This window comes from Suricata suricatta, chromosome 8 (assembly GCF_006229205.1).
Source record: "Suricata suricatta isolate VVHF042 chromosome 8, meerkat_22Aug2017_6uvM2_HiC, whole genome shotgun sequence".
Classification (NCBI taxonomy): domain Eukaryota; kingdom Metazoa; phylum Chordata; class Mammalia; order Carnivora; family Herpestidae; genus Suricata; species Suricata suricatta.
Window position 1 is genome coordinate 119,158,795 of NC_043707.1, and position 12,273 is coordinate 119,171,067.

At 59.1% G+C, this 12,273-nt stretch overlaps 1 protein-coding gene across 1 annotated transcript in view; it reads left to right on the plus strand.

Annotated features, from left to right (window-relative positions):
* The first annotated feature begins 682 nt into the window (after positions 1–682).
* SDC3 (syndecan 3) overlaps positions 683–12,273 on the plus strand; it is a 35,418-nt gene continuing 23,827 nt past the window's right edge. The window contains exon 1 of the mRNA XM_029948973.1: positions 683–737. Coding sequence (XP_029804833.1) covers positions 699–737 — 39 coding nt within the window. The 5' untranslated portion in view covers positions 683–698. The remainder of the gene's footprint in view (positions 738–12,273) is intronic.

A 12,273-nucleotide genomic window follows, 5' to 3' on the forward strand; every position in this document is an offset into this window, starting at 1 on the left:
TCCCCGCCCTCGGCACCCTGCGCCCCCCGGTCACCCGGTTCCCTCCCACCCCGCACTCAGCACCCCGACCGCGCACTCCTCGACCTCCGCACGCCCCCAGCCCTCCTCCCACCCCGGGCGACACCCCCCTCCCGGCCAGGCTGGCATCGTGGGGGGGAAGCGTCCTCGCCGCCGGCCGCCTTTGGGGGCTCGCTTCTCCTTGCTCTTGGGACCCGTTCCCGGCAGGCGGCCCGGCGGGAACCGACGCGTGGGTCATGGGCACTGAGCCCCTCCCCAGCGGCCACACGGGCGGTGCCGGGTCCCCTGCCCCGGTGGAGAGGCCCCGGGCTAACCTGACTGCGGGCGAGGGGTCGCCGGGCGCGGGTCCCGGGCTGGGTGTGTCGTGGGTCTTGAGCGAACGTGGCTTTCGCTTCGCGGGTGTGCCCAGACCGCGGCCACTTTTAGGGAATTGGGTCGGTTCCCCCTGGGGCAGGAGGGGGTTGCGTTTGGTGCCCCCGAGGGTCGCTGTGGGGCAGGGCAGCAGGGCCGGGGAGGGGAGGGGTGGAGGGTGCCTTGTGTGAAGGTGACCTCAGGGGCCTAGTGAGGGTGACCCTGTGTGGATGACCACCCCGGCGATGGGTGCTGGGACCTGTGTGGCTGAAGGATGAGGGATGAGAAGCAGTCCACCACATGGCTGGGTGCCACCGTGTTTTACCTGAATGTGCGGCTGTCCTGGGGGGCGACCTATTGTGCTCGCGGTGTGTACCGGGGACCCGAGGGACAGCTGTTGGCCATGGCTGTGTGTGCGGGGGAGGGGGGGGGTCTGGGAGGGACCTCTGTGGGGGGTGTGTGTGCTTGGCCCCGTGGGAATGCGTGTGTGGGCTCGTGGATGCGTGGGTGACCCTGTACCTGGGGCGTGTACCCTTGTGGGGGGCAGTGTGCAGGTGAGTATATGTGTATGCAGTGACCCGTGGAGTGTCCCTTTGAATGACCACACAGCTGTGGAGGTGTGCTCTGTCCCGGCTGCATTAGGGGGAGCAGGAGGAGGTATAGGGAGGAAGGGCTCTCCTCCCTGCTTTGAGGGACCCAGGTCCCAAGTGAGTCTCCCCACTTCCCCCCCCCCCCGCCCCCCGTGGGCACATCTGGAGCCTGGACTGGGGACGAGCTGGGGATTTCTAAGCCCGTTCTCCTGGGTTGGTTCTAGGAGCTATGCCTGGCCCTCATTCCCCCAGGTTTCTCCAGCAACCGCTGGGTGCAGACTCTGCTCCTCTGTGTCTATTCAAGCCTCAGTTGGCCAGTCTGTAAAAGGGGAGGACAGACTTAGAGGCTGCTCCTTGGACAGACAAGCTCCTCATCAGCCTTCCCCATCTGGGGACTGAACTGAGGGTAGAGAGCATGTTGATGCCAAGCCAAGTGCAGTGTCTGGTAGTCTGGGTGCCTCCTCCCTACACCCCCCTACCCCCAGGTGGGGTGAAAAGTCCCCTGGGAGGGACTGGGACCCAGCCCATCCTAGCAGCTGGGTTGCTTCCTCAGCTATGCTTCCGGAAGACCAATTTTGAAATCAAAGACCTGGAAATAGCACGGCCTTGGGTCCAACTCCTGCTACCCCCACTGATTCATGGTGTGACCTTGGGCACGCCACCCCACCTCCCTGAGCCTCTGCGTCCCCCTCCATGAAATGGGGCTGGTAACGCCTTTGCCAGAAATGAGATGAGACGGTCCGCACCCCTGCACCGGAGGGAGTGTTCAGTGGATAGATGGGTGAGAAGGGGCGTGGGGCAGGATGCTTTACACTTGGGGGCTGGCAGGCATCTCGAGCTGTATGCCCCTGGGCAGGCCCCTTCCTCTGCTGAACAACTGCTGCTCACGAGCAGAACAAGGCTGATCTGATTCATGCCCCACAAGTGGGGGGGGGGGGGGGGAAGGAAGGGAGCGACCATGTCCGAGGCGGGCATCCTCTGTGGGGCTCACTGAGGCAGGGTCTCCCCGAACCTGAGGGGGTGGTGGGAGTGGGTGTGGTTCAGACCCAAAGCCAAGTGGCAGATAAAGTCAAGACCATGGGCTTGCCTGGGAGGGGCTCCAAATGATGAGGGGAGACAGGGAGCCCCTCTCCCCACGCCTCATATCTTCCCAGGGGTGAGGCCGTCCACGAGGAGCATCATCCCATGTAGCCCAGGAGGCAAAGGCTAAATGAATGGTGCCCAGCTCCCAAAACAGAGGGAGAGGGTGATGCCTGTGGCAGGAGGGACCCAGGGGAGACCAGAAGAGCCCCGCCCAGGCTGGCTTCAGGAGTGGCCTCCACGGTGGGGTCCTCCGGCTGGCTTAGGGCAAAGGAGGGACAAGATGGCCCCTGGGTCTGCTCACCAGCTTGAAAGGGAGTGTGTGTAGCTGGGGCAGGGGGCAGGGGGGGGGCTGTGGGGCTGTGGGGATAACGGGTCACATTCATGTGCAGATGGCCAGTGGATGGGTGGCTATGTGTACTCTGGCATCTGCTTTGGGGGGTCCTCTCTCCTGAGAGACTAGGTGACTAGGATTCTGAGGGACATCTGCCTTCAGGGCCACCCCAGTCCCTACCCGGAAAAGCTTGGAGTGTGGAGATTCTGGAAGTGTTAGCTTAGAAACACGTTTCTTTTTTTTTTCTTTTTTTTTTTTTTTAAAGAAGCTTAGGGCTGGAAGGGATTTTAGGTGTCACCTCATCTTGTTTGAATATTCCCTCTCTGTGGCTGTGTGACCTTGTGAAAGTTAGTTAACCTCTCTGTGCCTTGTTTCTGAAACCTCTATAAAACAGAATAACAACAATTAAAGAGGTGAATGCAGAAAGCTTCTAGCAGCGTCTGGCTCAGAGTAAACAGCCAACAAATGTTGATTTCATGTTCTTTTGTAAGGTTGTTATTCTGTGGCTGAGAGTGTGGTGGGGGTGGGGACCACTGGGAAGCGAAATCAATCAAGGAAGTCCCTTTTTTTTTTTTTAAATGTTTGTTTATTTTTGAGAGAGAGAGAGACAGAGATAAAGCATGAGTGGAGGAGGGGCAGAAAGAGAGGAGACACACACAGAATCCAAAGTAGGTTCTAGGCTCTGAGCTGTCAGCATAGAGCCCGACTCGGGGCTTGAACTCATGAACCACAGGATCATGACCTGAGCTGACTGAGCCACCCAGGCGCCCTTCAAAGAATTATTTTGAAGCCCACCCCCAGGCCTGGTGGCTCCTGCCCCCTTCCCACCCCAACTGTTGCCAGTCCTCCATCCACCCCGTGACTGTGAATGCCGAGTTGTGAGAGCAAGACTGTCCTCCCTGTAAAAATTAAAAAGTTGGGGACCCTGGGGCTATTTGAGATCAGGGCCCCAACACAGGGACACCACAGGAGGTCTGCTCTCTGTTTGCCCCCAAGGTGGCAGGGACTCTAAGGACAGACACCTGCTGTATGCCTTTGAGTGAGGGATTTCTCTGTTTTGACTTGTTCATCTGTAAAATGGGGACTGTAAGAAAGCCCACCTCACAGGGGGTTGGCAATGAGAAAATGAGCTCCTGGGGTAGACTAAAGAGGGCCTGCCCTGTCCTGAGTTCTCCACGTGCAGGATCTTTGCAGGAGGGAGCCTGGAGAGGTCAGAGAGGGCTTCCTGGGGGAGGAGGTTTTGAGTTGTGCAATAAAAGTGGTCACCGCGTGGCATGGAGCAGGCTGTGGCCTGCCATGACCCCAGGCTTTCAACTGGAGACAAGCACTTGACTTCTCGGACTGCTTTTGGGGGTTATGGTACAGTTGGCAGAATTGGGATGGGGACCTGGCACCTTCTACTCCCTGGGGAGGGACGGGGTTCTTCCAGCTGCCGATTCAGTGTGTTACTTTTCCTCTCGCTCTGGGGGTTGGTGTGGGGTTGAGCTCCGCTGTAGAAAAAAGCTCTTTGGCCTTTTGGAGACAGATGACCCCTCCCACCTCATGCAGTGGGGAATGGGGTCTCTGGGGGGCCCCCTGGGCAGCACGGTTTTGGGCTTGGGCTCTGGAAGATGCTGGGGCATCAGTGGGGTAGGTGAGAGGGGTCATCCTGAAGGGGAGAAAGAGATGGAGACAGAGCGCCCCCCCTCCAAGAAGCCAAGCTTCCCTCCAGACCCTCCCATTGGAGCTGTGAGCCCCCCAAGCCCCCACCCCAGGCCTGGCTGCTTGGAGGAGAGGGATGGGTCATTCCAGAAGGGGCAGCAGCAGGATTGCAGAGGGCCGGAGCAGACTGAGGCAGTCGGGGGTGGGGATGGGGCTGCGAGGCGGTGAAGTCTCCATCTGTCTTTGCCATCCCTCCCCACCTCCCCCCATGGGGACTGTGGGCAGGCTCCGGGGGGTGGGGAATGCACACCCCCAGAGCTTCATGACAGAAACCGCAAACTAGTGCTCCCTGGAAGTCCCGCCCACTCTGCACCTGCTTATCTTTGGAGGTGGGAATTATGAGAACCTCCATCTGACGGAGGCACAGGGAGGTTAAAGGACTTGCTCACAGTCACACAGCAGGATGGAGCCAGGGCCTGGCAAGCGGGGAACTGGTCGGCGGTCCTGATTGTACCCCCTCCTACTCTGTGATCTGGGGCAGGTTTACTTATCTCTGGGGCCTCCTTACCCCCCAGACTGACCCCACATCACCTACTGTCTCCTAAGGGCAGGCTCTCTGCCAGGCTCTGGGCCAGGCACGTCCTCCATGTTTTCTCCTGTAATGCTCCCCCTGGCCTTGGAGGCTGGGGACACTAACCACATGTTGCAGGCAGGGCCGGGGTTTGGGGGGCTTTACCCAGTGCTTGACCCTGGAGCCCGTGCTCCTTGGCCACCTCACAAGGCTTTGTCATCTGGAAAATGGGCTACTTTGAGGGTGGTGGGTTTGGGTTGAGGGAGAGCCTCGTAAATAGTGTGGGATGAGGGGCGGGGTGCGTGTCTGGTAAGGCAGAAGAGAGGGGGACTGTTTAGAACTTGAGGATGTGAGGGGTCTATCCGCACCCCGCCCCCATGCCCCCTGGCTCATACTGGTTGTCCCCAGTGTTGGGGCTCACTCTTCGTAGGTGATGAGGCCCGCGTTGAACCCCTTCTGCCTCTCAGAAAGCTGTCATGTGTGGACCCCAAGTCTACATCCCTGCTGTCCCACCATCCCCGAGTCCTGGCCCAGTGGCCCTAAGGTTCCGTATGGCCTGAGTGACTTGGTGGAGGTTGCGCAGCCTGAGTCCGGAGAAGTGTCAGAATGCTTTCGTGACAGGCCATGAACTCCCTGGGGCAGGCTTTGTGGCTGCTTTCTTCTTCTTTTTTTAAATTTTTTTTTTTATGTTTTATTTTTGAGAGTGAGAGACAGCATGAGTGGGGGAGGGGCAGAGAGAGAGGGAGACAGGTTCCGAAGCAGGTTCCAGGCTCTGAGCTGTCAGCACAGAGTCCGATGTGGGGCTTGAACCAACCAACTGCGAGATCATGACCTGAGCCCAAGTCGGACGCTTAACCGACTGAGCCACCCAGGCACCTCAATGTGGCTGCTTTCTTCTTTGCTGAAAGCCAAGGCCATCTTTGCTCCTGGCCCAGAACTGAATGGTTTGAGAGAGTGAACGAGTGAAGGAAGGAAGGGATTCTGAGCTATGGAGCCCAGGTGGGGGCTTTGTGTCCTCCCTTTTGGAGGCGGGTGGGGGGGGACAGTGAGGGACAGTGAGACTGGCAGAATTCTGCTGGGCCCAAGCCTGTGGGGGGGCCTGCACTGGGTGGGCCTGCGGTCTGAATGCCAGGGCGCGGCCACCACATCTGGGTGGGACAGAGGCTTTGTGGTCCAGCTCAGCTGCTTGCAAACCTGTGATTAGGTGTCTGGGGCAGGGGGGCAGGGTGCCAGGAGCCGTCCTAGGGCCCAGCCCCTTGATCCTGGCCCCCCAGACCCCTCCCCAACAGGGGGTGGGGTCTGGGCTGGTCTTGGACTACCTGGCTTGCCTTGCTGTCCCCACTGACCCGTTAGGTCTGCCACATCCTGGGAACATCAGGCCAGGGCTCGATAAATATTTGTTGACTGGCCTCCTTACCCCCCACCCCCATACTGCCTTGGCTCCCAGCCTCCCAAGATTCCAGGAGGCTGGGTAGCCTTTACTTCCGGCCCCCCCTCCCTTCAGAGCAGGCCCAGGCCAGAGGGGTGGCTGCTCCCCTCCCCCCACTGACCAGGCCGAGTCTCAACGCCAAACAGGAAGCTTTGATTACAGGGGGGAGTTGGGACAGCCGTGGCTGCGGGCCCAGCTGCAGGATGGGGGCGGGGGTGGCTCCTGATGAATGATCTGGCCTCTTCCCTACCTGGCTGCTGCGGGTAGAGGGCAGGGAGTGTCTGTGCTGGCCTTTTATACCAGGTTCTGCAACCTCGGTGGCCCAGCTGACCAAGGTCCATCTTCTTTCCACCCCTGGGCCCCAATCTGAATCCTGGTGCCATCTGTTTTGGGGTGTCCAGACTGGGGGGGTGCAGCTGGAGGTAGTAGAAGAGACACCTGGGTTGAAATCCTGGGTCTGCCCATTTCTTGCTGTGTGATCTTGGCAAGTTCGCGTAACCTCTCTGAGCCTCATTCTCTTTTTTTTAATTAATTAATTTATTTTTTTTAGTGTTTTATTTATTTTTGAGACAGAGAGAGGCAGAGCATGAGCGGGGAGGAGCAGAGAGAGAGGGAGACACAGACTCTGAAGCAGGCTCCAGGCTCCGAGCCGTCAGCACAGAGCCTGACGCGGGGCTTGAACACACGAACGTGCGATCATGACCTGAGCCGAAGCCGGACGCTTAACCGACTGAGCCACCCAGGCGCCCCTGAGCCTCATTCTCTTATTGAAAACTGGCTAAGAGTATCTCTGTCTCAAGAGTTGCTGGGGAATGAAGACCATGACCTAACGAAGCGCCTGATAAGGAGTGGGTCTCCCCTCCATTTCCCTGCGTGGGTTTTGCTCTTTCCCTGTCCCACTCTTGGTGGAATTGCTTTTGGTGGTGGGAGTAAGGTTTTCCCTTGGGAGAGCGGGAACCCAGCCTGAATGCTCACGGATGACCCAAAGGAGAGCCCTGGCAGTGGCGGCCACCCTAACGGGGAGAACGTGGGCCAGAATAGAGGAGGGACTTCGCAGTGCCTCGTGGTGCCCAGTTCAAGGGCAGTTTGGTTCGCCGAGGCTACTGGCAATCTGCAGTCCAGTCTGGAGGCGGAGGACTGGACTCAACAGGTCTTCAGGTCTTAGAGCTGCAGAAAGACACTGCTGTTTGCAGCCTTGGTGCGGGGCATGGTGACCCGGGTTCTTTCCCCCTTCCTCCCAGCTGAGGGGCACCTTGGCCCTGGCCCCAGGCTGGATGGCCGTTGTTTGTATAGGACGTCAGAGGTGGGAAAGCTGTAAGGACCGGCCCCGTGGCCTGCCAGCTCATAGGTGGGAGTCCTGAGACCTAGGGACGGCCTGGGGACTTGGCCACGGATTGGGACTCGTATCCAGTGTTAAGTGGGCTCAGAAGATGTGAGCATCTAGAAGGCTCAGAGATGTTAAGCCACTTGCCAAAGCTCACACAGCCGGGTGCTGGTGGAGCCAGGGGTCTGGTTGCCCCCTCGCCTACTCTGGAATTCTCTCTGTCCCATTGCTGACCTTGTCCTCACACCCCCTCCAGGGCCAGGGTTTTCTGAGACTGGGTGGGATGGGGTGTGGGGGGAGAGCGCTTCCACCTGCTTCCGGGATGGGTAGTGGCCTCACTTCATCCTGAGACCAGCTTCGGCCCAAGCTCTCCCAGAGCACACTGGGGCCCCTGTACCACCAGCCAGCACCCCCATCCTGTCCCCCTCTCCCCTACCAGCTCCACCCCCCAGCCCAGACCTTAATCAGGATAATTCAGAGTCAATCACCAGTGGGATCTGGGAAATCTAATTGCAGCAGACTGATGGCCAATGCCATCACTGGCACCGGGGGGCCTGTGGGCGGCTCCCTGGGCCTATGCCCCACCTTGGGCTGGGGTTTGGGGGAGCCATGTGGGGGCTGAGGGGATGCTCATACCGGGAGCTGGGGGAGGATTCTCTTGCCTGTTGGCGTGCTGGGCAGAACCCACGCACTGGCATCCCCTGCGGGGCTCCTGGCTGGGGGCGCGTGTCCTCGTCTGGCGTTCGCTGGCCCGCCACGTGCTGACCGCCCCCCTCTTAGGGCCGGGCTGCCGTGGAGGCCCAGGCAGGGGTGTCTGCAGCTGAATTCTGGCTCCTGCCCTCAAGGTGAGGGTGTGTGCTGGGAAGACGGCCACAGACAGTGACAACGGGGCAGGGGTGACGGCACTGCCCACGCGCTTTGCACGCTTCGGTTCCGCTCTTCCCTGCTGAGCCTCTACTTCCACATCTGTGAAGTGGGGAAATGGGACTGGGTGACCAGGGATCCTTCTAGGTCTTCACATTTGAGGGAGGTGAGGCCAGGGCCTGGCCTGGCGCGGCCCCTTTGGGAAGAGAGAGCGGCTGGGGGACGGGGAGGCCTATTTTGTCCATGGGGACTGTCTCTGGTTCCTCTTCGGGTGGGGGTGGAATGGTCCCCTTCCCTCACCCATCATGCTGAGCGACACGTCTCTTCTGGGACACGATCTGTCAAATCCAGGCAGCCTGGGGGTTGGGCTGTGGGTCCAGTAACTGGGTCCTTGTCCCTGCTCTGCTGCTGACCAGCCAGCCACTTCAGCTATGATTTGCGGATGCCCCCTCTGCGTCCCGCCTGTGCTGAGCACTTGGAATCCAAGGGGCGTCAACCTGGTCCCAGATCTCAGGAAGCTTCCAGTTAGGAGGCAAAGCCAGCACACATGAGAGGCTAAGAGTAGTGAGTCAAGGGGATGAGAGGTTGGTTTGGGCTCTGGAGAATCAGGGCGGGCTCCATGGAGGAGGTGTCATTTGTACCAGGCCTTGAAGGACGACAGCACATTGATAGATGGGCTGGGGTGGAGGAAGGCTCAGAGGTGGGAAAGGTCACAGTAGATGGGGATGTGGTTCAAAGCAGCAATTCCCAACTGGGGGAGGTGGGACACACATGCCTGTGGGGTGGGGGAACCATTGGTGTAGAGGGTCGCTGTTTTTAATGAGACATGTTGTTTCTTTGAATTTCACTGGGCACCTCCGGAGTACCTGGCCCTGTGCCATGGGGTGATCTGGGGCTGAGCGGTTGAATCCCAGGGGGCCTCGGCTTGGAAAACTCCAGTGGCTCACAAGGTGAGCTTTGAGTGCAAACCACGGCATGTGGATTCCATCCTGCAAGAGGGGATGTTGGTCTTGAGGTGGGTGCAGCTGCGCTGCCCCAGGGGGCTGGCACCGGCTGCCAACAGGACCACAGATGTGGTCCATTAATATTGAATCATGCCTCTTGAGGGCCTGCGCTGTGCAAATACTCTGCCAAACGTCTTGTATATAAAAACTCACCGAGTCCTTACAGACACCTTAGGAAGGAGGCACCTTTATTATCTTGCTTTTACAAAAGAGGAAATTGAAGCCCAGAGAGGTTAAGTAGCTTGTCCAAGGTCAACCGAGTGGCACGCCGGCTAGGGTTTGAGCCCAAGCAGTCTAGAATACTCCTTGGCGTACAAGTACTGCCTCGTGCCACCTTGTGCATCAAAAACTGTAGAGCGTGTGATGGATTTAGGGCCAATCTGGTCTCGCCAGGCACCTGAATCCGTGTGTCTGCTGTGGGAGAGGCCCCGACCCAGCCCGGGGGCTCTTGGCCTCCACACTGGTCTTTTCTCCACAGCCTGTTTTCGGTCGAGGATGAGCCACGGGCTGAGGCCACTGAAGGCTGGGGAAAGACCAGCAGGCCAGCGTCTTTCAACCGGAAGGGTTGTTGGAAACCCTCCTGTCCAACTTGATCATGGTCCTGAAGGGGACATGGAGGCCAAAGGAGTGATCTTGAGTCCCCTGGAGGATCTTCTGAGATCTGGTAGTTTGGCCTCCTTATTTTACCTGTGGGGACATTGAGGCCGAAAGAGGCCCCATGGCTTGCCCGAAGTAACACAGCAAGGTGGCCGCTGAGCTGGGACAAGGGACTGTGTCTCCTGACTCCCCGGCACAGCGAGTTGTACCCTGTTTCTCCTCTTTACCCAGCTCTGTTCTGCCAGGACTGCAGGCCCAGCCCCCACCCTTCTCTCCTAGGAAGCCACCCCTACCCCACGCTCAGCTGCCCTCAGCCCCAACATTCTACGCCACATCAGTTCTTATCAGTGTCCTCCAGTTCCATCCCTTTGTCCTGTACACTCCTCACTGCTACCACCCTATTCCCTGGGCACGGAGTACAGCATTGTTTCTCTTGTCTTCGTGTCTACCCGTGTGCGGCTCACTCTCCACGGACTTGTCCCCTTCTCCAGTGAACTCCTCCTCATCCTTCAAAACCCAGCACACATGTGTCCTCCTCTGGGAATCCTTTACCGGCCTCTCCTCCCAGCTCGCAAGCATAGTGAGCCTTTCTTCAGGCTCCCCACTTCTTCTAGATTTCCAGACAGCAGTGCCCCTCCTCTGCAGGTTAGGATTCTTTGCCATCCCCGACTCTGTTACATTTTTTCCCTGAAGCTTCTGATTCCTCACAGGGTTACCTCCTTACCTCCTTGGAGCTCTCACTTGGATACATTGGCGCAGTGGCTCCATCATTACATCATCTCCCTGGTGAGCCCTCCCATGGGCTACTTGGTTTCATCTCCCCAAATCCTGACATTGCTACACTGTTTCCTTTCCCCACGGTCACACATCCTCAGTCTGTGTTATTTGGAGTTCTCCCCTGTGGTCACACTTTGTCCTCCTGATCCCCCAACTTGCAGAAGAGGAGCATGGAGGCTGAGAGCAGGGAGCAGTGGGTACCAGCGATGGGGGAGGGGGGTGTACTGGGTCCCTTTGGCCTCCACCTTTCTGGAAGGTGGACACACTGCGGAAGCTCAGGCTTGATTATCAGAGATCTAACCTGGTCCTCCCCAGCAACGTCCCCACCCACCTTCCTCCTCCTCCTTCTCTGTCTGCCCACTGCTCCTCTCCCTCCCACCCTCCTCGCAGACACCCCTACTGCACTCCCTCTTGCCCTGGTTGGAACCTCCCATCTCCCCGGCTGCCACTCAGTGGGGCCAGGGCCTGAGGAGTCAGTCCCCTGGGGTCTTGAAGGCCAAGGGAGTTGTTAGGGTCAGACTCTTCTTACTCTTCACCCTCCTGGGCCCAGAAGTCCCTGTCACTCCCACCTCCACGTCTTCATCGACCTGTCCAGAAGTGTAGTTTCAAGGGCAGAGGGCTACAGGAAATCAGCCTCCTACCTTGCTGTTCACATGGGGACACCTGGCCTGGTGCTGATAAAACGGCTCCCCCACGGCAGTGTTGGGGACCCCTGGGAGCCGAGCCCTGGCGTGGCTGAGTCCTGTTCTCACGGGAGGTAGGGGGAGCTGCAAGGCTCGTTGGAGACCATCTCAGATCCGGAAGAAGGGGGTCCGGCTCTGTGTTCAAGGGATGGTCTGTGACGTGGTGGTTGAGCCCGGGGTGATCCTGGGGAGCTAAGACCATGGGTCAGTTTAGTTTTGGACGAGGGGCTGGGTGTGTGTGGCAGCGTGTCACTGTGTGGATGTGTGGGGCCCTGGCATCCACACAGGGAAGTACGTTGCAGCCGCTCCCCTGTTTCGGCGGCTCCCAGGGGCCAGGCCCAGAGAGACCCCAGACTGCCGTCGCTCCGCTTCTCAGCCGTGGCTTGCGGCTCCCAGGAGGATGCTGGCAGAATTGGGGGACACTCTCCCCAGCGTGGGAAGGTTGGTGCACACACAGACACGTGAACACGTGCGGACGCATTTGCGTCTGTGACAGAGCATGTGGACCCCTCCACACACAGGTGCGCACACACACGGGAACACACACGTCCCTGCCACCTCCACGCACACGTCCCGATCACGCAGACACAACCAGACCCCCTCCGGGCATCTAAGCCCACAGAAGGTGACCGCAGGTGTGCACACACCACTGTACTTGTGTATAGCCCTGAATGTGCCTGCGCGTGCACACACGCACCCGCGTGCACACAGGCATGTTGCTGGGGCTCTGAGCCACCAGGGGTGTGTGCGGCCTTAATCCCAGCTCTTAATCCCAGAGTCTGGGGAGCCCAGGCCAGAGGGGCAGCTGGTCACCTGGCCTCCTTAGCAGTGATTAGGCACAGGGCGGGGGGCGGGAGGGGGGAGGGGGACAGAGGGCCGCAGAGCTCCGTCTTCTGCCTGCTCTCCAGGGTCACTGCACGCTCAAAACTCGGGTTCCTTCAGAGATTCGCTTCTGTGGCCTTCACTGGGCCCCAGGGACAGACATCCTGGGGAGGAGGGAGATGGGTGTG